This window comes from Lepidochelys kempii, chromosome 4 (assembly GCF_965140285.1).
Source record: "Lepidochelys kempii isolate rLepKem1 chromosome 4, rLepKem1.hap1, whole genome shotgun sequence".
NCBI lineage: Eukaryota > Metazoa > Chordata > Testudines > Cheloniidae > Lepidochelys > Lepidochelys kempii.
Window position 1 is genome coordinate 15146108 of NC_136383.1, and position 27516 is coordinate 15173623.

A 27516-nucleotide genomic window follows, 5' to 3' on the forward strand; every position below is an offset into this window, starting at 1 on the left:
TCCCTGAGCTCGCCCAGCTCGCACCGTGGAGGGGACCTGGGCGCGTCTCCCCACCACCCCCCACCCAAGCCCCGGCTCCTTGTCCAGTCTCGCCCCGGCCTCCCTCCGGCTCCTGCCCATCCCGTCCTTCCCTGCGGACCAGGCGGCTCCGGATGGCGGCTCCACCCGCAGCCCCGGCCCCCGAGCGCCCTGCCCGGCTGCTGGGGCAGGAGCCGGGTCCCCGCCCCGGGAGCGGGCGGCGGCGCGCGAGGTAAGCGGGGACATCTGCCGGGGAGGGCGGTGGTGGCGGCAGGGCTCCCGGCGCTGCGGGCTGACGCCTCTGCCCGCTCCAGGGATGGGCAGATAGCGGGGGGATCCGCTTCCCTCCCCCCTTCAGAGCGTCCCGAGAGAGGCTGGGGTCCCTGGCTCCCCGGCTCCCCCTGCAGCACAGGGCGGCTCTCCTCCTTCTCCACTCCTTCCTTCTTTCTTTCTTTCTTTCTTTCTTTCTTTCTTTCTTTCTTTCTTTCTTTCTTTCTTTCTTTCTTTCTTTCTTTCTTTCTTTCTTTCTCCTGCACACCCCCCCCCTCTTTCATTATATTCCTCCAGCTTTCTTTAGACATTATCGAGGAGACAACACTCCTGCCTTGGCAAGCGGGTGGACCAGATGACCTAATAGGAGAAGCATCTCCCCCTCCTTCCCCCGGTCCCTTCTCTCTCCTCCGAACGGGGAGGGACTTGGGCTTCCAGCCACAATGGGGCTGCGAATGAAGACACGTGTGCCATGCACTCCGCTCTCCTTCGCGATTGGGCTCAGTCCGTTCCATCCGGACCTCAGTGCGGACGAGAGACCGATACTGAGAGCCAGAGGAGAAGAGGTTACATCCAGGGGATTCTTTCTTGTAGGCCTGCCATAGGTTTGCGGTTGTTCTTGCTTTGGGTGTGGAGCTCAATTCCAAAAGGCAGTGGAGATCCTCTGCTGAAAATAATCTTGCTAGCCCCTGGGCGGAAACCCTGGGGGAAAGGTACGTGGGCATGAAGGGTTTATTACTGAGGGCAATCTGAGATGGCGACAAGACACACACACATGCACAAAGCAGCACTGCCAGAGAAGTTGTCTCCCCGTGTGCCTCTCCTATTTCAAGTGAACGCTTCCCCCTTTTATTCTCCATCCCAGTGTTTGAATGCAACTTTTGGAAAGTCCCACGTTAATTAAGAGGGAAAGCACCGCAGATCAGACCAGCGAGAGTATTCTTTCTCCTATCAGTCGCTGGATTCCCACTCCACTTACTGTCCTGCCCTAGCAGGGCTCAGCTAAAAATAAATAAAACTTTCCTTGCGCTGCTTTCACCCAAGTACCAGCGCCAGTTCAGTAAGTATTCGCCCCCAAATCCTCCAGTAAACATTAATCAAAATGGATAGTGAATACAAAATATGTCCCCTTGCCATATCTGCCTCTTAATCCCGAGAGTAATTCTGAAAAGCAGCATTATACAATGCCTCTATTAATCCCTTACACGGACAAATGCCATTTCTGACCTACTACCTTTGATGTGACTGGGGTCTTTTCAGTCTGATTTTAGCCTGGTTAGAGAAATGCTCAGCTGCAAACACAGGGGGAGCGCGGTGAGAGGCCATTAACGTAATATGATGTGTATTTCAACCAAACACAGTTCTGTTATGGAATCAGATAACACAATCATTAATCCTGTAATTACTTGGGAGTGGTGGATGCGTGCTGGGGAGGGGTCGCTCCTGACTAAACATGGTGCCGCGGGCACGACTTGTTTTCATTTAGCTGATCATTTTCCAAAGCCTTCTGAGTAAAGTGACCTAATTCGCCGCTTGACACGGTGTTTGGCTGAATGGTTGTATGGGCGATTCTGGGTTGCCCAATAGGTGAAACAAACTGGCCCGTGTAATCCCAACGAGTTGGGATTTGCCCAACGAAGGGCTGGTTAGCGCACTGCTTGAGATTTCTCCATCGTGTTGTTAAATGAATCTCTCCCCCCACCCCGCCCTCCCAGCACACACACACACGTCTACGGCTTTATTCAAAACGGTCTTCTATTCTCTCATAATCGTAATATGCACCATTGCCTTTGATTTTTATTAATTAGGGTACCAACGAAGATAATGGAAGGTCGAAATAACAGATGACTAGATGGAGGGAACTAGCGTCCAGAATTCTGCAAGAAGCTGGGGAGTCTCATGTACTTGCTTGCTACGAAGGGCAGAACTGAGTTAAACAACATTGTCACCGTTAATTGTTGGCATCAGATTAATACTGTGCCGGGGTCGCATTATTAAACCAACCAGGGTGAGTGTGTTGCTCAGGGAACTGCACATTGTTCCTCTCTCCTTTTTGACAATTGCCACTAACGCAGTATGCATTTCTCCAGTCAAAATACGGAGAGCCACTTTTAGCAATTCTCTGGACCCTGATTAAACTTCCTTTTTTTAAAAAAAAATAAAAACAATCTTCATTGTAAATCAGCTGGTGATCAGGTTGAAAGCGGTTTTTCTGCTGGAGTTTGGCTATTTTGGGCAATCAAGGAGGAAAAGCGTTCTCAATCAGGCAGGGCCGCTTTGGGGGGCGTGGAGGGGGGACCCGTTAAAATTATTTGGACACATTAAATCGTTCACTTATACAGAAGACGAATGCAGGACATTTCGCCGCTCTTCACAGGTTCCCCTCACCCTCTGTATGTTTCAATTGAAAACCAATTAAAGGTTTCTATAAATCTGTTAGCACCCCTTTTGTGTGGGGCCTTCTGATGCATGCTATATTGCCCTTTAGATGCCTCTTCCTTTTTTTGTTTTACAATTGTTGTATCAATATAATGCTTCCTTTCTTTCTCTGTCTCTATAGATACAGATACACAAGGCAAACTAAAGGTTTCAACTGCTATTCAGCGCCTCCTCATTTGTCCCGGAGCCCTAACACTGGTGCCTTTTCTTTCCTGGCTGCTTTTCCCTGCTTCTGGAGCAGCAGTTATGGTAGAAGCAGATGGCTACTGATTGGGTGAGCTTTGTGGCTTTAATACTGAATACTTTATGGAAAAGGACTTTATCATGCTTGGTTGGTCAGAGGCACAACGGGATGAGATTTATGACTAGAGAAAATAAATCTCTTTACGTTTCAGGCTCCTTCACACCCTGTGTCAACTTGCTCTAGCAGAGCCAGGGCTGGAAAACCCCGCATCTTTCCCCTCCCCCCGTCTTTTCTCCCAAAGTTGAGCAAACGCCTGAAAACTTCAGGAATTCTCACTCACTGAAGCAGCTGCATCAGCTCTTAAGGCTGTGGTGGGAGGGAAAGTTAATTGCTAGCTAACAGGCTGTGGTGTCATAATGGTGGATCAAAATATGTTCAGAATTCAAGCTCATCCCCTAGGTGGGCTGGGATGCGGACCTGAAGATTACACGGTTATAAATCCACGCTGGGAGATTCTGATGGTGGCATCCTAATAAGCCACGCAATGCAGGGTGGCCACCAGGCTTTGCTCAAGGAGACTTTTGGGTCAGGCTGCTGGTGGCCTCCCCTCCCTGGCTGTAGAACACACCTACACTATGGGCGAGATTTTCAAAAGAACTCAGCGTTGGCCTCACTCTGCTCCTGCTGGAGTCAATGGGAGTTTTACTGTCATCTTCAATGGGACCAAATTTAGACCAAAGCCCAGTGCTTCTGACCAACACAGCTCTCTCAGTGTTCTGACTACACACAGCTAGGTACTTACATCCTTAAAGCATGACTCAATTTCTTTTATCTACCTATCTACCTACCTATCTATCTCCATATACCCCCTCTATTTAATCTATCTATCTATCTATCTATCTATGGTTTTACTGTTTCTACATGCTCATCACTTGTATCTAAGCACTGAAGACATTACCTGTGTCCCCAAATTGCACAAAAGACAGTGAAGGAACATGGTCCTTGGTCATGGTAAAGGTCCCATCTATATTACATGCTTTTAGCAATGATTGGCGATGATGTAACCAGGGACCTTGAGGTCATTGTGTTTCTAGGGCAGATGGACCTTTAGACACAGCAGGATTTAGCATAGACTCTGGCCTTAGAGGCACTTCCCCTTCCACTCCTCCCACACTCATTACCTCACATACTACTCCATTGTGGAGGCATTCCCCATATCAAAATATAAATTCTTGTTTAGCATTTTTAAAGCAATTAACAAGCCAGGGATTTTTTTTTTCACATTTCTCAAACTGTCCTTAGCATTTCTACCAGGTAAACATCCTAGGAACAGATTTTCAAAAGAAAACTAGTGATTTTGGATTCCTTAAATTTTGGTAGCCATTTTTGACACACGTTAAAGGTACTTGATTTTCAGAAGGCAGATGTTTAGCATTTGCTGAAAATTCAAACTGTTACACACCCAGAATAATAAATCACTTCTGAAAATCTCAGTCTGACATTTTCCCCCAATCCTTTTAAGATCACAATTAATAAACGTTTGGTAAACGCATTTTCCAGTCATGTCACAATTATTTATTGAATGCTTTGGAGAATATACATTTTTGTAGATCTAAATAGTTCCTGAGCACTTGCTACGCTTTTCTCAAGTCTGAAGCATGCTGGAAGCGTTTCATCGGAAGGTCAAGCGCAGTTGGGGGCTGGAGAAATAGCAGAGAGGAAAGGAGAAGGTGCCTATGGTTTAGATCTTTCTTTGTAATTTTCTGTACATTGGAGTAGAGAGGGCTTTAATAAACCTGTATGAGGTATCTAAGGTGCCTTAGGTTTTTGTTGTTGGGACAGAGATTGTTTTATCTTTGTGGGAGTGAGTTATAGCAAAAGTCTGAGTCTGTGGAGAGTAAACTTTAGAGTCATGGTTTTTCAAATGAAAATTTGGGAAATCTTTCCAAATATCATTGACCTATATAGCAGAATGGTGGCTAATGCGGGGAAGGGAAATATAAAAGGAATGGAAATGTGGGACTTGTCTTGGAGTTGAGTTGAGAAAAGGGTGAGGAGACTGTGTAGTGGGACTAGTCCTTCAGCAAGGCATCAAATTCAAGAAAAGCATTGGAGGTACTACTTAAAACATGTCCATAACTGTGTGTGGAACTGGTCAGTAAGTGTTTGTTCACTGAAATAATTCCTCTACACACATGTTGGTGAAGTGCTTATCAATATACTGGGGGATATTTAAATGGCCACTTGCTTACTGGTAATGTTTCCCTAAGGCCCAGGTGATGCACGGCTATAAGTACTTAACAAATACATGGAGGACTGTGTGGTATTTTGTCTCAAGTCACTTTCTTCCAAGATGTACCCATCCATTTTATGGGCTCATCTACTGTGTACTCTGTCCCTGAGATACTTACCTCAACTTTATGCACTCCCCCAAGTGATGACCATGCCTTTGAGAAAGACTATTCCCCTCACTGTGAGACACCAATCTAAACAAGAGATCTCTTCCTTTGATAAGACATCTGGGATACCATGTCAATGCCTTAGCCATCATCCAAACCACCCCCATTAAAGCAGACATCAAGGACACCGCTCGCTTCTCTGTGGGACACCTACATCTCTCAGACATGCTTCCCACTCCCATGAAACAGAGAAGTATACACGAGACTGCTGTCAGACAGACTGAAAGGGTTTGGCTACGGTGTTATGAGGATTTTGATGAACTGCTCTCTCCATCTCATTTTTATAAGAGCTGGACAGTGGAGCATGTTTGCTTACCCAGTGCTCAACTAAGACAGGGATTTAGATGAGACTGAGATGCCTGAGGCAAAACTCAAAACAAGATGGATGTGATGCCAATCGGGTGAGGGGAGACATCCAGAAGAAGTGGAACATGTAAGGTCTGTTTCCTCTATTATAGGGGTTGGTGGTTCTAAATTCTACGAGTCCTTTTGAACTTCTGGTTGCTTCTGGGTTTCTCAGGTAGCACCAAAAGCCTGAAGAGTCGTTTCCCACTGTATCCAAGAGGTTGTGACCAAATAAAGTTATCCATGTCTATTGTACCTCCAAATTAGATGCTGCTGTAATTTCTTCTCCATGGAGATTCCCTCAAGGAGCATTCAGAAACTTCAGCTGCAGCGGAATGAAACAGTCCATTTACTTAGCGGGGTGTGACGTGTGGATCACGTTACACCTGTGTTCCATAAACTGCTCTGGCAACCAATTTGTTTCTGGATTCACTTCACTTGATTTTACTTGATAAAGCCTTATATTGTTTGTGTCCTGGTTATTTTAGATACCGCCTATTTCCTTAGCCCTCCGCAGTATTTGAGATCAGCTGAGCTACCCTACCTAAAAGTCCCCAGATTTGAATGATAGCAGATGAAGGCAGGACATAACCAAGTGGCAGGGCCTTGATCTAGAGCTTCCTTCCTATGTACTTCCAACAAACCCTGAAAAGCTTATATGTTCCCTCAGGCCTAGTATAAGTAAAAAGTATGGTTGAGGTGAATTTCTTCTCTGGGTTTAGACTTTTCCCAGTGGTTATTTTTATTTGATTAGTGTAGTTCATTATAAAAATGCATAGACATGATTGATGGGTGCATATTTTGGAAAAGGATACTTCCTCAGGCCTCCGTTATTCTCACCCCAATGAAAAGAGAAGCAGCAAGATTTGAGGCAGCATTTACCATTTGGAAGTGGGGAATCAAAAGCATCTTTTCTGCCTCCTTCCTGAAATATAGGTGGAGCAGAGAAGGCCTTTCAGGACCAGGTCTGAAAGATATGCCCTATCTCAACTGGGAATGCAGGAATAAATGGGAGAAATTCCATAGCCTATGTTATGCAGGAGATCAGAATAGGTGATCATAGTGGTCCCTTCTGACTTTAAAATCTATTAATCTATGAAGAAAGAACTTTTTACTACAAGTTTGTATGCAGTAAATTGATCTGATTCTAACGAATCTGGGGGTGGGGGAGCATTATTTGACATGGCTAAGGATGGATTACCTGCCTATCTATCTAGCTTGCCTATCATACTCATCCCCATGGTAACTTTACATTGAAGAAAAATCTTTAATTGAATGTGACTTTTTTAAAGGATAAGTAATTTTTAGGTGGGCAAACTACATTAGAGAAAATAATCCATTTCACTTTACACAGACTTATTTTTCTGCTCTGCCTCTAATATGGCAGAGCAAAATCTTAGGGAAGCTCCTGATAATTCTTCTTTTACCTATTTCAACTACTTTTTCCTTCCTATGAGTAAGAACACACCCTATTATTATGATTTCATTTTCTATTAATTACTGTGTGTATATATATATATATATATATATATATATATATATATATGAATGTATGTTTATGTGTATTGATGTGGATGTGTGTATTTACTCCCTATAGACACATATTGTCCATTTCCCATACCAGTGCCTGATATGATATTAAATAAAGGTTAATGCATATGACAATTAGTCATTAATAATAATGTGCTCATTTCAGCAATCCAGTGCCCTGTCGCTGTTCTTTTGCTCCCAGCTATATTATTTAGCAAATCAGTCCCGTTTAGTTCCACTTTATTGCCCAATTGTCGTTTGAATTTATTATTAAATATCCTACCAGTGTCCCCACGATTTAGGAATACCCTCCCCCTCCCGCGAAGATTTAACATTAATTATGAGTCAAACAAGCAGGATCAAAAGCCTTACTGGGTTATCTGAATACCATCCTTCACTTGTTCTAATCTTTGACGGGAGTTTCTCGCTGTAAATGTGCCAGATAGAACTTCCCAAATCTTGAAAACCCGGCATAGAGTTTCCATTCGGATTTAGCTTTGCATTCAGGCTGTCACTGAGATGCCAGAGGTAGGGAATCGCACATATAGGGAACAACACGTGATCTGACAAAAGGAAGGAGATGGCTTGCCCAGCAAAGGAGCTGAGAAGTGGCTTGTGTGATCATTACAGTAACAACTGAGACAATATGTAGCGTGGGACTTTTTCCTGCTTCCTTAAAAGCTGGGGGTCTGTCGATTAGTACTTTATAGGGACAAAGGGCAATAAATCAGCCGGAGTGGGAACTAAAACACTCATGCCAACTAGCTGATTAGGAACTGAGATTCCCAAAATCCCATCAAAACCTAAATTTCAGCCAATCAGAATAAGGGGCTGGCTATTTGACATTGGCTACTGTAAAAAAAAACAAAAACAAATCCTCTTTCTTGTGAATGGCACATTTTTCATGTGGTGTGAAAAATAGTCACATGACTGATTCCCTAGCTGAAGAAGGCAATCCTGAATGCAAGCTTGAGGCTTCCAATAATAGCAACAGAACGCTGATTTCTCCCTAACTGTAGCTAAGAATACGATCGGGTGAAGGATGCTCTTCACGCTGGCTTTGACTTGCAAATCTCCGCAGATAGTGGGGCTCTCACCTTCGTCGCCTCACGCACAAACTGTGACGCCTGAACCTCAGTGAGGTAGTGGTTGAAGTCTCCCTCGGAGGCGCGAGTGCAAATGTCTCGCTGGTTCTGTACATCCCCCCCTTTGTGGCGAGAGAGGGAGACAGTGAAGGAAGAGCACTAGACCTGTTCCAGCACTCTGTTCTCACTGCTACTTCGCAGCTCATTCCGCTGACCGCCCACTCTTTTACCTACCTTCGGACTAAAATAACATGAGCCTGAAATCAATCCGAGGGGGAGCGTTTATATGGACACACCCACATTTCTTTCAATATTAAGTAATATATATTCCGCATCTTGATTCTCCCCACGTGTGGACAAATCTGAAGAATACACATACTCTCTGTGTGTGTGTGCGCCCGCGCATCTTTATAGCACTCAGATATTTTGGAAGGTGGGTGAGCACCAAGGTAAAACAATACTGGCCTCACATTGCAGGAGGACAGATTCTAATGGAGTCGGGTCTCTTTGACTAGGGGAGGTCCATGAAACTGACCACAGCGGTGTACTTTTTAGCTATCGAATCAGCACTTCCCCTTCACGGACTCATCAAGACGTTTGTTAGTTCATTCGAGTTAATTAGCACTCAATTAATTCGAGTATAAACAGGCCCACAAATTAGTCTAGACAAACCCAAAAGGACTACCACGCCAGTACCCACACCTGACCATTCCCCATCTCCGAAACATACCTGGGGGACTATAGTTTCTGTGCAGTATAAGCTAATTTATTAGAATTTAGACTATGCCAATGTGGAGTTTCTTGACTCTTTCTAAAACATCAGGGGTCAAATGAGCCTCTCTATCTCTTCTCAGCTTTAGCAAAGATTGTGTTATTTGTGGGGGTGGTTTTCTGATCTTCTTCATTTGTATTTTTGACGAATCTTGTCAACGTGTTTTTAACTGATTCCAGGTCATCTGTGTAAATCTTACCCTTATCACTACCTGGACTTAGAAGAGCACTTCAAAGAACCCAAAGTCATCTTTACAATTAACCAAAATCAATTTCCACTGCAAACGCACACAAGGTGTTTTTTATTAGACACCAACATCCCCTTTTACTTCATTCCTCAGATCCCTTGGTGAGCATAGAAAAAACACCGTGGAAGGGAAAACTTTTCTGAGCAGTGTGGTTTGGTGGTTAATGCAGGGGACTGGGAGTCAATAGACTTGCGTTGTTTTTCTGCTCTGCCACGGCTATTGCCTTGCTGAGTGAGCTTGTTCAAGTCACATGATGTCTCTCCGTGACTCAGTTTCCCCCTTTGTAAAATGGCGACAATGCTACCTACCTACCTACCTTCCTAAGGTCCCGAAACAAGATTATGCGATGAAATGTGCTATAGATACTACTCTTTACGAGTGGGACTTTCATCTGTGTAGGGACTGCAGGATCAGCCCCAGGTAAATATTTATGAATGATTATTGTTGCGCCAGTGCACTACAAAAAGGCACTGATTCCCAATCATGTAACCTAAACCATCAGTTTAAGTAGCCAGTGCTTCTGTAGTTTACATCTTAATATGCTGAGTATAAAAAGCTTGGCATACTGTTCATTTAAAAGGATACTACCGTTTTCTTATTCAAACATTTCATCCTCCTTTAGTGCTTCTCCTTGCCCTCTTCAATATCTACCCCTCGCAGCGGGCCATTTTACAGTGAGGAATTTGGGAAGGGCTTGGTTTGAATCATAGAAGACTCGGGTTGGTCATCTAGTCCAACCCCCTGCTCAAAGCAGGACCAATCCCCAACTAAATCATCCCAGCCAGGGCTCTGTCAAGCCGGGCCTTAAAAACACCAGTAAGCCTTACTCACAGGAGCCCCGACAATTTCTAGCAGGAGTGATGCTTACTCACCATTCGTTGTGATGGGGTTGCTTTTCAGTGTTCTGAACTGATGACCTTCCCCTGATCATTTTCTCATGACCGCCTAACTGCGGAAACAAAGATAATCAACTCTTGGTGTAGAGTACAGCAGGATAAACTGGACGTTTCAGAGTGTTTCCTTGAAAGCTGTTACTGAAATGCACCAGATTACCTGAATATAGTCACTCCGACCCAGACATGCACACATAGATTTAGGTATGTCCTCTGCACACATACGTGTGTACAGTATAAGCTGCATGCATTTGAAGTCATGAGTATAGATTTACAACTGAACTACACTAAAACTACTTTTGATTTGACCTATTCTAGCTGTCCCGGTTTTACTATAGGGCCTTATGGAGCCTCCCACTCCCTAATAGGCTCCGTAAAAGCTCTTCTTCTGTGGCAGTAGATTAAAACACAGGCTATTGAATGTAGCCTTTTCAGTGTCAGAGTCGTACGTAGACTCAGCGATGATTACCTACTCAGCACACAGCCAGACTAGAGCTGGGTTGCCTTGAATGCTGCTAAAATGAGAACATTTGAAGACAATTCACAGCAAAGAATTTGTACTGTGAAAATCTAAACGCTGATTTTTGTATATACACGTGGGATTCTTTACCTACCTTTTTTAAAATGGAGGTGATCACCCTGCATTGTCAATACAGTTCTTTGTCAATACAAGTTGTAATTGCTCTCACCTGAGTCGCAGCATAATACTTACAATACTGTTTTGAGAATCTTCTTCTTATTTCACTAATGTCTATTTAACATAAGGCCAAATTCGGCTACCTTCATTCTCAGGGATTACTCGACTGAGTAAAGTGAATAAAATTTGTCCTTGCAGGGACAATCTATGTCGTTCATTTTTACTCCACCCCTTTAAAAGAAGCTTTCAGGGTAGCGTCATCTTAGATCTCTTCTCTAAGAAAACCAAGTTGCTTCTGTAGACTAAAAATCATGTCTGCTTTTATGCAACTCGTATGTTTTGCCATACATACTAGCCTGGTGCTAATTACAAAGTTTGAAATAAACTGAGCTTGGTGACCAAGAGGAGCTCGACTAAAAAGTGTTTCTGTAAATGAGGCATTTCCATATTTTTGCTTGTGTGCTGTTTCATTTGAGATACTGGATTCAAACTTTCTTTTAAAAGAGATCTTTCTAGCATGTTACTTGAGAGGCCCTGGTTCATTTTATATGTTGATGATTCTTCACAGTGGGTGTCTGCAATTTCTCCACCCAATTTTTGCAGGCCATATTTAGACTTTATGAGAAACTTGCTGCAGTAAATAATACAGGATCTCTCCCACCGTCTGTATGACTGACTAGGACTTAAAATTCACCTGCTGAGCTTCATAGTAACACTTAAGTTATGCCCTATGGCAGGATGTGCGAAGGGAATTTAACCTCTCATATGATTTTGGTTGGATCAAATTTCTCCCACTTATGCAATTGGGCCCGATCCTGCTTCCATTGAAATCATTAGGAGTTTTGCTACGAAACATAGGCGCGCTCCCCCACCTCGGTAATCTTGAAGCTTCTTTCCATCTAGTTTAGAAAAATAGCCATCTCTTAAATAAAAAAAAATCAAAATCTTAATTTTGGCTTTTTTCTGGACTAATGTACCAAATAGTGTACAAAACTAAAGGCACAGTGTTTTTTTGGGGGGGGAGGGAGGGGACGAGGGGGTTAGGGAAAGGGGACTGGCTTTGTTTTTAATGTTTTAATGGAAAACACAAACTTCAAAAGGGACCGGTTATGGGTATACAACTATTATTCTGTGAGGCTTAGATGAAGCTGTGGACGGGGCTTCACTTTTACAGTCGCATTCGAAGCTGGATAAATGCACGCAGATCTCTTACCAACCCCCTTTAGTGTCAGGGAATTTCAGTAACTCATACTGTCGAAGCAATTTCAAACTAGTTTATGCACCGTGAGGTCCCTTAAAATTCTCGCAAATAAAAACGTGTACATTTTCTCTTTCCCCTCTTAATGACGGTCATTTGGACAATTTAGCAAGCAAGAACAAGAACAAACAAAGCAAGAACAGCATCATTTAAAACACAGGACAAAAATCTTAGAGGCAGGAATTAATGCCTAAATTGGGTTTACTCCCATAATTTTAATGTTATGTCAATCTCTGGTCCAGGAGAGGAAGGGTTTTGTGGAATTAATAAGATAAATGTTGAAAGCATGTTATATGCAGCCTTTAATCCTAATGTCAGAAAAATCGTAATTGTGGGGAGGATAAGTGAATTTGAAACCATTATCCAACCATTATCCAACTCCCTGATTGCAAACTCTTTCTATTCACCCCTGTGAAACGCTCTGTGTTTTTCTCTCTTTCTTTTCATCTACGCTGTGTTGGGAAGGATGGAGATCGGTGAGGAACTGGTAAACAGCCCGTTTTTGTTCTGAAGGAGCCACCTGTATAGTGGCCATGCAGAAGGACTTTTTCTTTACACGTGAAAATACAAAACTTATTGGGAACTTTTCCCAAAGCTTTGACAAAGGCAAGCTCGCCAACGGGTTAAGGGTTTGTACCCGCTTCTGAAAGGAGAGCAATAATGTGACTCCAAAGAGTGGTTAGGCAGTGAAAGGGCGGGCTGCTTCACCGGACGGCTCAGCCTCCACAACCGCTGGCTAAGGTCCGAGCCTCGCCTTTAGACGCCAATATGGGTCGGTGGCGTTTGAAAGCAGCCCCCTGGTGCCTTTTCTATGGACTGCGGTTCCCTGCGGAATCCGTTCCTCGCCTCGAGCCGCTCACACCTAGGGCCATTCCTCTCGCTGCTGCGGCCACCCCGCCTCAAGCACCCTCCCTTCCCCGTCTCACCCTAGCGCAGGGAGCAGGGGCTTGCGGTTGCCCTTCAAGTTTGCTTTAGTTCTGCCTGGTCCTTTTTGTGTGGATTTTCCCCTTCTCATTTTAAAGTGGCTTATTGGATGGGGCTTTATGAGGCTTTACGGGTCCCCCTTCTCCAGGGTTCTTTTGTATTAGGGGGGTGGGAAATAACCCAAGACAGGAGAGTTAGGTGTCACTAGTCAGAGGAGGGGCCGCTAAACACAACCAGAACCTAGTGGATGTAGTGTGTCTGGACGAGAGTCCCTCAGGGAGTCTATTCCAGTCGAGGCACATTATCACCAAAGGTAATGGTCTAAAGGGGGCCTGAAGGGAGAGAAGGGGGGAGGGAAAAGCAGTCCATGTTAAGCAGTCTAATTTCATTCTCTCTCTCTCTCTCTAACTTCCCCCAGGGGCTTTCACCTATGGCTGCGTCGTACCAAGCGGATCTGGGTTGGTTTCCCGACGGGACAAAGCCTTGTGAGAGAGAGCTCAGGGAGTCTCCTCGCCCCAGTGCTGAGAGGTCAGTGACAAAGCAGGGCGCTGTCCCATCAGAACCATCCTGCTCTCCCTGCGCTGCTGCGAGGGATGCAGGGAGGCGCAGGTCGGTGGGTGAGGAGTTGTCCTGGTCCCTTCTTTTTCTGCGTTCTCGGCCACACTGCGAGCCCCAAGCGGGGCAGAACCCCTTCCTGAGGTGACCCAAGGAGACCCTGAGGCGTCAACTTCCGACACTGCTATAAAGCCAGAAGAGGAACACCCCTCCACCCCCCCATTGCTATCACTACCCTCGCCTCATAACTTTTCAGACCCCCTCCGGACGTGCAGAGCCTGGTCTAACACCGCCCCCCCTTGCTATTCCTTACTGCTAAAATGTGTTTATTCAGAGGAAAGCCACTTGTTTATTCCGGGGCTAAAGAAGAAAGGTTCCAAGCAGCGAGGAAGCATCCAAATATCCCAGACGAAACGGGGGGAAATTTATTATATTTCATTTTAGAAAAACATTACATATAGCTTTCATGGTCTCTTTGCATCAGAAGAGAGAGTCTCCCAGGGGAAGGACCCTGAGTAAATTCACGCTGGAGGAAACTGAATGCCAAGCCCATCTTATTGTGGGCAAGAGGTGCTTTTGGTTTCTAAAATTAAAGAAAAAACAACAGCAATAGACAACAGAATTGCCTATCACCTGGAAAGACACTTGCAAGCCAAATCAGCGCCAAGGCTCTTCCTTGCATTGTAAGACCAAACCCCGTTGGCTGAAAAGTAACATTTCCGAAAGTCAGAGTCCTGTCTCGCTCGTTTTAGATCCCAAAGTTTAATAGTTGGTGGAATTCCACACAGGGCTTTAACGATCCAGAGGATAACTCCCCAGAAAGGGATCTTTGCTGAATAAACAAGAGGAGAAAAAAATCTGCAAGTGTACCCGGGGCCCAAAGCCAGGGAGTGGATTGTAAATGCAGCGAGATACTTGCAAACAGGTGAAGACTATCTTCAGAGCAAATGGATTGTGTGCATCTAGACGCGTGGCTCTTGGGCCAGGATCATTTCTTATACGCTGGGGGTTTTAGCAATGAAATAAAAATGGCTACAGTAACACGGGCGGATCCAAATACACCCTCACCCAACCCAACCTGCTGTTAAACTTCGTCCTAGCCTAGTTAACAGCTGCAGAGTGATACCTGCTGACTGAGGAAGGGGCTTACATTCTTCCCCTTAATCAAAGCAAGTATGGAGGCGTTTGCCCCCACCGGGATCAGCATCTGTAAGGGGAGCGCAGTCTCACGGTGAAAGCCTCGAAGAGGAGACTTACACTGGGAATGGGCCTCCTTCTTCTGAGATCCAGGCTGCCGTTTGGCTAGAAATTCGTGTTGCCCACACATACAGAAGTCACCATAAATTTAAAAAAAAACCTGATGCAGGGCTTTTCATGCCACCCCTTTAAAACAAAAGGTTCCCCTTTTATCCGTAGGCCGCAAAAAGCGCGTTAGGAGGATGCTCTCAAAGCATCGGGCTCTGGGATCCCAAGGAAAAGGTGGTGGTGGGGGGGGGCAGCACCTGCAGGTAGCGAGCAGGAAGGGGAGAGGGAGGGGAGACAGGCAGGGAGAGCGCCGAGCCCACGAAAGAGTTAAAGGGAGGGGACGTGGGCTGTCACGCGTCATTGGGCAGATTCTGTGCAGCAAACAAAAAGTGCGCGTCTGTCTGCCAGTCAGTCACTGCATCGGGTCCATCTGTACAACTCTGGCTCCTGCTCGCGCTCTCTCTCTCTGTCTCTCTCTGTCTCTCTCCTTCCACCTCTTTGCCCAGAGCACCCAGGACAGCAGCCCGACCCTCTCCCACTGCCATGGAAATACATTGATACCACCGACACTGGGGGGAACACGGAGCGCTGCTCAGCCTTGGCCACTTTCTGCTTTCCTGGCGTTTGGGATTATATTCTGACCTGATTCCTGGTAAGTAAATATGCATGCGGGGGTGTGTGTGTGGGGGGGAGAGCTCGGGTTTGGTTTCTTTTCTTCTCCCCCGGCTTATTTTCTAGCAGTAAAAAAGACGGGGGGAGATACACCGCCAGCCAGATCGCTACAAAGAAAAGGAGTTTTGAGCAGAAATAGATGGGGGTTGAACAGTGAGCTCCGCTCGGTGCAGGGAGACAATGACTCGGAGGTGGCTTTGCTTTTGGCGAGTGCGCCTGGCTCTGAAGAAGGGGATCGAGGGAGAAAGAGAGGACCACGGGGTTGGTTTTTGTTAAGCGGTGGGGGCGACAGGGGGGAAGCGAGGCAGAGAGCTCTGTGGTCCCCCTGGGGGTGGGGGACGGTTATTCTTGGTGTTAGACCGCGGGTCCCGAGGAGCGTTTGCCAGTATTGTTACACAGAATTGCGTTTAAATGACTGCGTTCCAACTGGAGCCAACTGGAGCCAACTGGAGCTGCGACCTCCACTACCATGAAAAGCTTGTGGGAAAGGGACTTGACATTAAATAAATAAACCAACAAGGGAGGGAGCTCGGGGGGAGGGAGAGGCTATAACACTGAACTGCAGGGGAATGAGAGGAGATGAGAAAACAGGCACGTTAAAAAAAAATCCTAGAAGCAATGGGTTATTTGATGCTCTTTTAAAACCGCTCTGAAACGGGTAAGGGGGTGGGGGTGTCTTTCGCCACCGTAGAATAATCAATGAAGTTGCACGTTTGAGGGTTTAATTTCGCTCTGTGTGAGAGACAAATGTGACACGGATTAGGGCAAATGGTTGGGAAATGCCAGTTTCGGAGGCATGGTCTGGCTGTTTTTTTTTTTTTAATCAGTTTTAGAATTGAAGCGCTTAATTGGATGATAAATCACAGGAGGCTAAATAAGCGACAGTAACAGTATTATTCTATAATCACCCGTTTTCAATAAATAATTAGGATCCGCTATTTCCTGGCCCTTCCATCGCTGGCTTCTAAAGAAATAAGTTACTCGATGGCACAGTTATCTATTAAAATATGTGGGGAAAGCCATTTAAAAGGGGTTTGTACAATCTGCCGGTAGAATTTTTTTTTAAAAAAAGAGAAACAAATAATATCGATCGATGCCCCTTAGAAAGCAGCTATTTGTAAATGGAGGCAGAATTCTCAACCAGTTAAAAGCTATTCATCTCTCTCTCTCTCGGCTTTGTAAACCGGCGTGGAGAGGATCGGTACTTTTGGGGAAAAGCCAACCAGAGGATGATTTAAAACTGGACGCCCCACCGTTAGAGACTTCCCGCTGGAACAGTCGCGTTTTAGGGAAGGAATGTCAGAGATGGGAAAACCAGAATTCACAACTCGTTACACAAATGGTATTCACAGGCAGAGACTGGGATGCTCAGACACAGTACCTGTACACTTCACAAGTCACATTTGACTGAATCTCTCCCCTTGTAGAACAAGGTAACTGGGATTCACCCTCATCCATAAATAAGCGTGTCGAGGTAAAAATAATTACCTCTGCTTGCTGCTTTTAATTAAAGTCTCGGAGGGAAAGTGGTGGATTATGATAATGAGCAGACATACGTTCCCTCTTGTAGACTAGAGCTAAAGGTTAGCCGACATGAAATCAGTGACATTGACAGTCCACTTGAAATCCATTCGCTATGCTCTTCTGTCACACCATGCAACAGAGCACTGGCCCTCTCTTTAGAAGAAGAAAAAACCCAGCACATCAGCTCTACAGAATCCTGCTGGGATGGAAGCTCCTGAGCTGCTTTTCTTTTTGTGCAACTCCTCCAAGTTGCTTTAGCTTTAGAGGATCAATATGCCGATTCCCCCCTCACCCCGCCCCCTCCGCGTGTATGGCTAATGCACAGAGCTACCTCTTCTGTGTTCCGGTGATTAGGGTCTCCTCGTAAATAAATCATCGCGACAGCTTCCGCGAACCCCTCCTTTCATTAATTTAAATACACCTTTACTTTGTAAATATTGCACAGATGAGAGCGGCTTGCCGGTGCTTTCACATTATTAATTAGGAGTCGCGATTAAGTAGAACGTTTGTCATCCTTACTTTCCCCTAAAATCAATGACACTCTTACTTTGTATTAAAAAAACCCCATGCCTCCAGTACAAGTTATGTAACGCGTCTCCTTCCCCCGTTCTCTCCGCCTGTAGTGATGGAGGACGCCGGCGTTCAAAGGGGTATATGGGACGGAGACGCCAAGGCAGTCCAGCAATGTTTGACGGATATTTTCACCAGCGTTTACACCACCTGCGATATCCCGGAAAATGCTATCTTCGGCCCTTGCGTACTCAGCCACACTTCTTTGTATGACAGCATCGCTTTCATAGCGCTTAAATCCACTGACAAGAGAACCGTCCCTTACATATTCCGGGTAAGGATGGTTTGGTTCCAAGATGTAAACGCACTAAATTCTCTCTTTGCTTTTGCAAACGAGCAGCGGTGACACAAGGATGCACTTTTGGAGGGTGGGGACTGAATTCACTAACATTTTCCACTTCAGGAAAGGTTTTCCAATTGCCTTTTTAATCGCTGGGTTGTGCCGATTGATTAATACCAATTCTGCTCGCCTTCCCCACACCAGTAACCCCGCTGATTTCAGAGGGACTACTCCTGTGATGAAAGCCAGCAGGACTGAACCGTCATCAGCTGTCATTTACATATGCATCAAAAACCTTTGAAAAAATCAGTTGATCGTGCTTGTAGATGCCTTTCCAGAGCTGCTGCGTATGGTTGCATTTAAGAGAGACCGAACAGATGTTTCAATTTTTAAAACATTTTAATGGATTTTATCAAACCTCCCTCTTTTAGCAAATCTTGCTGCTCTCTCTGTACATCTTTCCCCACCCACAAAAGAGCAGAGAGACGTAATCATTTGGAATCCTGGAAGATTTCTTTACATTATTGACTTCACATAAACTTTGTGCAGATGTGGCCCTGTAATTGTGCCTTTATAAAGTTGGGGGGGGGGGGCGGAAGAACAGGCCGCATTCACATTGCCCTTAGCTAGCACAAATCCATTACAATGTTTAAAGAGTAGCTGGCAGGATTCCGTGGCCCAGAAAAGCCACGTGTATTTTTCAAGACTTGCACACTTCCGACAAGCGCTAGTGTGTGTCCTTTCCGGAGCCTGGTGAAACGTCTGTGATGGGTGAGGAGTGTGGTAATACTTGCTCTCCTCTAATTTCTTGCATTCCCTTCCTTACCTAGGTGGACACTTCAGCAGCAAATGGCTCCTCCGAAGGTCTAATGTGGCTCCGTCTGGTCCAGTCAGCCAGAGATAAAGAAGAACAGAACCTAGAAGCTTACATCAAAAATGGACAATTGTTTTATCGGTCCCTTCGCAGGATTGCCAAAGACGAGGAGTTACTAGTTTGGTACGGGAAAGAACTGACGGAATTACTGTTGCTCAACACCGCCAGATCCCACAGCAAGATGAACGGTAAGTGCTGCGCCCAGGCCAGGGTTCTGCATCTCCCAGACAGAGCCGGGTAGGGTTATTTTTTTGGTTTGGTTTTCAAGAAGCTATTTGACGCCTGTGATGAAGATCCAGGTGAGGAAGATGCAGCCGACAAAGTTAGAGAGAGGCGAGGTGGGGGACTGAGCTGAGCAAATTAGCTTGACTAAACCTATGTTAATTAGGTAGTCCAGAGCATCACTTATAAACATATTGGAAATGCAAGAGGAGATTAGGGGCTATAATCTGTTCGTTTCTACCCCACTGGCCCAAAAGCAGAAAGTGACCCGGATAAAGGGTCATTAATTAGGATAGGACTATTTTCCTGGAGCCTAGAGGCCCTAATGATGGCTCGGGGCTGCCAGGCCCTGTCCGCACACAGAGCAGAAGCCGGTCCCTGCCCCAGAGAACGGAAGGGACTCCAGTCTCCGCTCTCGGCCAGTCCCCCAAAGATGCGGCCCGGAGCGGCGACTAACCGGTGGTTGTTGTGTGTTGTGTGTGTGTTTGCCCGGTGCAGGGTCGCCCCCGTACTCCTGCCTGGAGTGCAGCCAGCGTTTCCAGTTCGAGTTCCCCTACGCGGCCCACCTGCGGTTCCGCTGCCCCAAGCGACTGCCCAGCTCGGAGCCCGAGGAGCCGCGCGGCAAGGACAGCGGCAAGGAGCCCGCGGCCAGCCTGGGGCCCGGGGCCAACAAATACTGCAAGCCCGGCGGGCCGCTCCACCCGAACTACCCCAGCCCCCAGGACAGCAACGCCAAGCCCTCCACGGACTTCCACAACCTGGCCCGCGAGCTGGAGAACTCCCGGGGCGGCGGCGGCGGCGGCGGCGGCTCCCCGCGCCGCAGCCCCCCAGCCCCGCCGCCGCCCCAGGCCGGCGCGGGCAGCAAAGCCAAGCGGAAATACCCGGAGGAGCCGGGCGAGGAGCGGGGCCAGGGGGCCGGCCGGGGCCGCTTGCCCTCCTCCCCCAAGGAGGACCTGGTGTGCACCCCGCAGCAGCAGTACCGGCCGGCGGGCAGCTACTTCGGCCTGGAGGAGAGCGGCCGCCTCTTCGGGCCGCCCAGCCCGGAGACGGGCGAGGCCAAGCGCAGCGCCTTCGTGGAGGTGAAGAAAGCCTCGCGCGGGCTGGAGGCCGAGGGCGGCGAGGAGGAGGCGGCGGCGGAGCAGCCGCCGCCGCAGCGCGCCTCGCCCGCGGGCGCCGGGGACCCGCTGCTGGGCGCCCGGCCGGGCGGGCCGCTCTCCGGGGGCAGCCCGGCGCGGGGCAGCGCCTTCACCACGGTGCCGCAGCTGGGCAAGGCGGAGGAGCGGAAAAGCGCCTTCTCCCAGCCGGCCCGCTCCGCCTTCCCCCACGTGGCGCCGCTCGGGCTGGCCCAGAAGCTGGGCGAGCCCTGCCCGGAGGCCGCCGCCGCCGCCCGCCTCTACCCGGCCGACCCGCTGGCCGCCGAGCTGCCCGGCGCCGGCGGGGCGCCCAAGCAGAGCCCCTTCCTCTACGCCACCGCCTTCTGGCCCAAGAGCTCGGCGGCGGCGGCGGCGGCCGGGCCGCTCCAGCTGCAGCTGCCCTCGGCCCTGACCCTGCTGCCGCCCTCCTTCACCTCGCTGTGCCTGCCGGCCCAGAACTGGTGCGCCAAGTGCAACGCCTCCTTCCGCATGACCTCCGACCTGGTCTACCACATGCGCTCCCACCACAAACGGGAGTACGCCCTGGAGCCGCTGGTCAAGCGCCGCCGCGAGGAGAAGCTCAAGTGCCCCATCTGCAACGAGTCCTTCCGCGAGCGCCACCACCTCTCCCGGCACATGACCTCCCACAACTGAATGGCCCCCCGGGTGTAGAGTGACACCCCCCCGCCCCGGTGCAACCCTCCCGGGAGCCGAACGCACCCTGGTCCTCCTGGGCCCTTCGCTGGGCAGGCACTGGGGGGGGGGGGGGTCTGGATCCCAGTGGGCCTACGTTTCCCAAGCTGATTTGGGGTGTTTCAGAGATGGGACCCGCTGCTGCTGGTGAGAGAGACAAGAGACATTCCCCCCCTCCTCCATTTTTCACACTTTCTATCTGGCCACCCTAGGTAAGCGAGATAGAAAGTGTGAAAAATGGAGGGGGGGGGGAATAGGCTCCCATACAAGAAGAAACCCCGATTATTGGGACTGGCCCGAAAAAAGGGGGACATCTGGTCACCCTAAGCTTACCCAGAGCTCTTCTTCAGGTTTTTTTTTTTTTTGAGGGGGGGGGGTTGGTTTTTTTTAGCAACCCACCTGACATGCCAAGGTCAGATCCCCACTTGCCAAAATTGGTCAGCCTTCATTGTCCTGGATGGAGCTATGATAATTTACATCAGTGGAGGATCTATCTGGCCCTTGATTTTCAGAAGGCAGAAGTGCCTAGTACTTTCTGAAAGTCAGGCCTCTTGAAGGTGTTTCTGTTTGAACAAACACCCCAAATCCTTAGTCGCTTTTGAAAGTGTGGGCCTTTACCTTGCAACATACCAGACCACCCGGGGGAAGGGTTGGATTTTTTCTTGCTTTCTTTCTTCTGTTCGAATGCACGCATTTTCACTTTCCCAAAAAAATAAATAAAAATAAAAAAACTTTAAAACTAATAAAGTACATTTTTTAAAATGTCATATATTGCAACATATTGATGCATTTGTCATACCTTTCTACTTAAATTATTAAGCACTTATGGTTTAGATGTAATAATTATATGTAAGGGTAAATTTTTATTTTAGATATAAAGTAAAAAAAGGAAGGAGGATGCAATGCTTTCTGCATTTGATGACAGTTTGTGTTCTTTAAAAAAAGTAATCAAAGGACTTGACTCTATTTAAGTTTCCAAGGGGGAAGTGCATGTATCATGAAATGATTATGGACTTCAGTGCAGAATGTCCTCAATTCTGTAAATATGTATTTCCTTTTAATACAAAGTGTAATTTTGTGCCAGTGAAATTAAGTCTGCATAGTTATGTGTTTCTTTTTTTCCCTTAAAAAGATTTTATTCAACTTTATAGTTTATCTGGGTATGTTGGATGCTTTGACAATAAATGACTTTATTTTCTTCAAAGCACTTGGACGTTGATAAGTACTTATTTAGAAAGAGTGACCTATCTATGTACAGGGTTAAAACGCTAATATTATTTACTGTAAAGGAGAAAGGCATCTATGATCCATTAGAAATAGTGGGCAAGAAAAATAATCCAGGGTATATTAAACTTTCTAGTATAGCCCCCTTGTTTCTGAGCCCAGTGTAATTAGCAGGGGTTAGGTACAGCAGTGTTGCACCACTGTGTGGGGAGATATACAGCTCCAGAAAGCAACATCTGATTATCATTTGGAAACATTGTGCTGATGTGTTGGGTTTCATGTTCAAAGGACAAAATGTGTAGACAAGCATGCCTGCCGTTTAGCTGACCCTTCCGTGTCAGTTTTCTTTTCGGCAGCGGTGTAATTAGCATCTTCACAAATAGCTGGCGACAGATAATTTATATAACTAGATCTATAAGGAGGGTTTAAATTTTGCTGTTCACTCTGTGGGCCTGTGCAAGAATGACTGCAACATTCATGGCCATTAGGAAGCCAGTTGGAAATCCCTCTTTTAAAAGGCACCAAATTCACATGCCTTTTAGGTTTGCCTTTGCCTGGGATCTCTGTGCACGATACCTTATTTTGAAAAAAGCCACTGATGCTGAGGCACTATAGGAAATACAGCCCAGGCACCGCGCTGTTATGTCCTATAAGAGAGTACTTTTAATACTTCCTGAAAAGAAGGAATATTAAGTCTCCATAAATGTACTGTACTGACAGCATTCTGATACGAGCTAAAATGAACTAGACTAACCACCCATGTCTTTAAAACCTTGTTAGCACAATATCAATTCTTTACAACTAAAACAAAAACAAATGTATAGAAAAATCCCAGGTAGGAAGACGAGGCTCATTCAGCAAATGAGTTAATGGGAATACTGAAATCACTGTTCTTCTGGGAATATATAAATATACACGGCCAATTGCCACTCCTAGTCACTGTCATCATCCAGTTACATCCCGCTGCCTGTGGTGTCATGGTGGACTTCTTGCGGTTCGGAAGAGACCCCGGAAAAGTGGCAGAGATGGAATACAATTGGGAGGTGGTTTTCAGGGCGAGCCCCCTCCGTGGAATTATATCCCTGGCAGCCTTGATGAAGTACCTGCTCTTCGAACCGGCGGCCGCTCACACAGACGCTGTATCCCTGATGTAGCCGTGAAGGGCGAACTACACCCGTTTCCCCCGGTGATGGAAGGTCTCAAACCTTCAGTGGAATTTCCACATCTTTTCTAATCAGTGAAAAGAAACAGACACGTCTAGCCATCATCCTCACAGAGTTGACTGAGACACGAGTATTGTCTAGATTAAGATCGAATCCAGCCGCTTTATGTAACATACAAAGGGCTTAGTGGTGCCTTTTCCCCCCTTTCTTCCACTGTTATTTCCCCCTCGTGCATGACATTTTCCTTTGTGTACAACCGTGGCTATGACTTTGGCCTGACTTCTTTTGTGTGGAAAGAAAACTGCCTTTTGTTTTGAGCCTCCCGGACGCAAATCACTAAAGTAATGTGAATTTCCCTTCTCAGCGTTGGCCGTTTTTTCCTAGGCAATATATGGCTGCCAGGGCTCGAGCCAAAGCCTTCTGAAGTTAGTCCTTCGACATCAGTGGGCTCAGAGCCAGACGGTGATGTCCGGGATGCGGGCAGAGCTGCTAAAGATCACACACTGGAATCCTTGGGAACGTGAATCAAATTGTGCCAACCGTTACTCCGGCGTCATGTAAATGATATTAGAGCGGGTTGCACTTTGTAAGAGAGAGTTGAATTTGGCCCCTAATCTATTATTTAGGGATGCAATTGTGCATTCTTCGCTCACCCAAAGCACGCATTGACGTCAGTGGGAGCCCCAAAAATATAGCATCTAGAATGTATATGTGAATGTTTGGGATTCCCTTTCACAGCTGCAAGACACACTTTGCACCGATTTGGTCAGCAGGAGCAAGTTTCAATAGCCTCACCATCCAAGCAAACGAGATGGGAGGGCTGTTGCAGACAGAGGTTTGAGGGACACCTTTGCAAGAGAGACTCTTGACATCATCCAAGCCGGGTGGGCAGGTTCCGTCCATGCCTCCAGCCTAGTCCATGGGGTAAAATAACAGCACTAAAAGAAAACCCCTGCAGAAAGCTTGACTGGGTGGAATGGTTACAAAATCTGCGTGTGTTCTGATTTGATATATCCGCTGCTGAAAAAGTCCGCATTGAGTGTAATTTGGTTTACACACACACGCCCTTATAAGCAGACATAGTCGAATGTTTCTACAACAGTTTGCATACTTTTTAGAACTGCAGGTTAAATAGAAATGACACACCGAATTACCATGGGTACACAGCCCTGTGTTTTATTCCTTTAGTTTACACCCCAGTTAGAAATCGAAAAGCACGACGCAAAAGGGAAACTTTCCGCTGGCTACCTTCTTTCTTGTCTCCTACTTTCATTCATCACAGTCGTATCAGCGTTTCCCCAGACCGCTAGGGCGCGGTCAAGCAACTCTTTATCCCGGATTTATAAAGCAAGGACCCGATCCTGCAAACTCGGTGAGTAGTTTTTGTTGGGACTGCTCGCGAGTGGGGTTTGCCCAGCAGGGCCTTAAATCCCACCCTTTCCCGGAGAGAAGGATTTAGCGCCCTCTTCCGCTCAGGAACAGTATCCTCAGGCCAGTTCTCTTTCCGTAGCAATGATTCCCGTCAACTCTAACTCCCTCTTCCCAGTCCTACTGGGAAAGGCTTGGGTGGAAACCCGGCTGAGTAGAATTCAGTGGCAAAATTCCTGTTGAATTCAGTGGGGCCAGGATTTCACCCTCCAATGTAGATTCTTTTCTCCCCAGATCGAAGAAAGGCCTTAGATTCTTTCTGCCCTAACCCTAAATCTACCTCAGCGATTACTGGCACTCACCGCAAATCTGCCTGCTTGGTTCCTTTACCAAGAAGACTGATTTCCCAGGAGTGGCTCTCCTTCTCTGTCCAGCACTATCCCTTCCATTACTGTTTGTTGTTTCCTCTCCCCGCAGAAATCAGATCCCTCCTTCACAGCTCCCTTCCCAAACTCTCTGACACTGTACTGCCATGGTCTTGCCGTGGAGCAATCAAAGAAACACAGCTCTGAGCCCATCATGTCCCTGCTGGGAGAAAAGCAGTTATTGCGTAAAACTGATTTATCGCAAGCCATTTCTACTGAGCCCAATTCCTGGCTCGTCTGGGGATCTGATTACTTGTTGAAACTCGATGTAAAATGTTTGCTCTGATGCGTTCGTTAACTCCTAATAGAGCAATCCCTCCTTCCACAGGACACAGTTCCTCTCCGTAATTAGACAGCAGTACGGAAGGATTGAATGAACTGAAATAAATGATTCAGGGTCGAAATGAAACTAGTCACTAGGCAAAGGTCTAACGTGAAAATCCTGGAGCTGGAAACGGCCATATTTCCCCCCTTTTCAAGATCCACTCGAGACTCCGCGTTTTTCATTTACTATTAACAACCTATCCCCCATTCCTCCCAGGTTAAACCTGGCAATATCCACTTGTTCGTGAGCCAACCTTTTGCACATTCCTATCTAAAGAGGAATAGGAGAATTCGCCCCGCTAATACAACCAGACCCTTCCAGCTCTGAATGCTGCGGCAGCCAAGCAGAAGGCATCAGCACAACGTTAATGTTAATCAAACAGGAATGAAATACTAACCTGAGACAGCTTGCTTCCTGGGGAGTTTACTTTGTAAGGCTCTTGAAAATTTCGCGCAAAAAAGAAAGGAAGATCAGCAAATTTTAGCACCAACTTTATCTCCAAACAACGGCGTTTACCCATTCGGCTCTGCTTAACTATTATAATTGGGACAGTCTTTAAAAAAAAAATCATTTTACCCTGGTGCCACACTGTGATTGGCATGTTTCTTCATTTGCCCCCATTCAAGATCTCCTTCCGTTGTTTTAACTCTATGGTCTCTACCGGGCACCTAAAGTCTTATATTTATTAAAGTGATCAGATGATACCACCCTTCAAATACAGGTCATTATGAAAAGATATATGTATAGGCAATAGGCTGACGCTTACAAGGTCGAGGGTGCCAAAGAAAAATGAATTAACTTCCACCCTTTAGTGGACTAGTGCTGCTGAAAATTACAACTCTCTTCGTACAGCATGAAAAACATGCAAAACAAAACGTTTAATGTAAATAAAGGATGCCTGGGAATGAAACTGAAGGGATATAAAATAAAATGCATTGAGGAGGAAAGTCTTTGAGGGTGAGGGGGAAAACACTTAGGTGAACAAAATAGGGAAGATGCCACTCCAGTCTCGGCAGCTTTCCATGTATTTTGTTTCCAGCTTCTGAAGAGTCCAGAGGAGGCGTTCTGAGTTGGTTTAGAAGCCCACCTCGCTAATGGAAGGAGAGAGCAGACAAGCGAAGCACGCTCCTCTTTCTGATGCCACGCTGCAAAGCCTCGGCTCTGGCCAGAGAGTTTCTCACACTCAGCCGAAGTGCGTGTGTGTTTGGGGGAGTGTTTCTCACACTCAGCCGCACATCCTTCCTCCAAGTAGCATTGTGCTCACGCTCCTTTGAGGCCTCCTCTGTTAAGTAGCGCCCGTCACTTGTGCCAGGGTATGTCTGAGACCGCTCCCTAAGGTCGATTGTTGATGTTAAAATCCAGGGATTGCAGGGCAACGGTGAGCATCGGCTTCACACACACATTGACTTTTAGTACTGGGCTCATCGGATCAGTTTTCATAACAGAAAGCAGACTTTGTTCTTTTGTTCCTTGGTCACTATTTTCCGCTCATTTCCAGCCTTTGAGCATTTTTTCAAAATGGTAAAACCCATTCACTCTGCAGAAGTACATTTAAAAAAATTCCGAGTGACACCCGATATTTAGGGAGGACGCCGAATTGATTTCAACGGGGCAAAGTTCAAAGGCATACAACGGGGAGAAGATTTTAAGATGACAGACGATCTTTTACTTGTTTACAGCCTCGGGACCTAGAGATCAAATCCTGCTTCCTTATTTACCTGTAGCCTGAATAGGACTATTCCCCTGATTAAGACAAGTGGAATCTGGGGCTTGATCTTGCTTCCATTGAAATCAATGGCAAAATTCCCAGCGAGTTCAATGAAAGCAGGATCGTACCCTGGACCCTTAGCGATCTGAGAGCATTGGGGGCTGAGCACATCTACTTGCAGTGGGGTCTTGTGGTTTGCAAAGTTTGCAGTTTGGAAGTCACTGCATGACAGCAGAGCGAGGGCCTTCGATTCATTATAGAGGGACCCGTTACTAGTTAAATGTCAAACTTCCCATGGCCAGGACTGTTATTAAAAGTTAATGAAACTGGAAAATTTAGAAATAGTATTTTTTAAAAATCAGATCTGACCAACTAACCCTAATATAAATAAATCATATACCCCCTCACACACACACACACAGAGGAAGGCAAAGGTTCATGAGTATCTATCTATCTATCTATCTATCTATCTAT

The 27516-nt window shown here is 46.6% G+C and overlaps 1 protein-coding gene and 1 long non-coding RNA gene across 4 annotated transcripts; both read left to right on the plus strand.

Annotated features, from left to right (window-relative positions):
- The first annotated feature begins 615 nt into the window (after positions 1 to 615).
- Positions 616 to 13295, plus strand: LOC144930475 (uncharacterized). Its single transcript, XR_013635652.1, has 4 exons — positions 616 to 1001; positions 2097 to 2296; positions 2849 to 3001; positions 12603 to 13295. It is a non-coding gene; the product is annotated as an uncharacterized LOC144930475 (long non-coding RNA).
- A 1846-nt stretch (positions 13296 to 15141) lies between these two features.
- PRDM8 (PR/SET domain 8) lies at positions 15142 to 23572 on the plus strand. 3 transcript variants are annotated; one of them, XM_073340478.2, is made up of 4 exons: positions 15142 to 15513; positions 17681 to 17901; positions 18738 to 18969; positions 19502 to 23572. In XM_073340478.2, exons 2-4 carry the CDS (start codon positions 17683 to 17685, stop codon positions 20788 to 20790), a joined length of 1740 nt encoding a protein of 579 aa, XP_073196579.2. In that variant the 5' UTR covers positions 15142 to 15513; positions 17681 to 17682; the 3' UTR covers positions 20791 to 23572. The 3 variants fall into 3 exon arrangements, with proteins under 3 accessions (XP_073196579.2, XP_073196581.2, XP_073196580.2); XM_073340479.2 differs by lacking the exon at positions 15142 to 15513 and adding an exon at positions 15865 to 16966; XM_073340480.2 differs by lacking the exon at positions 17681 to 17901.
- Positions 23573 to 27516: the final 3944 nt, after the last annotated feature.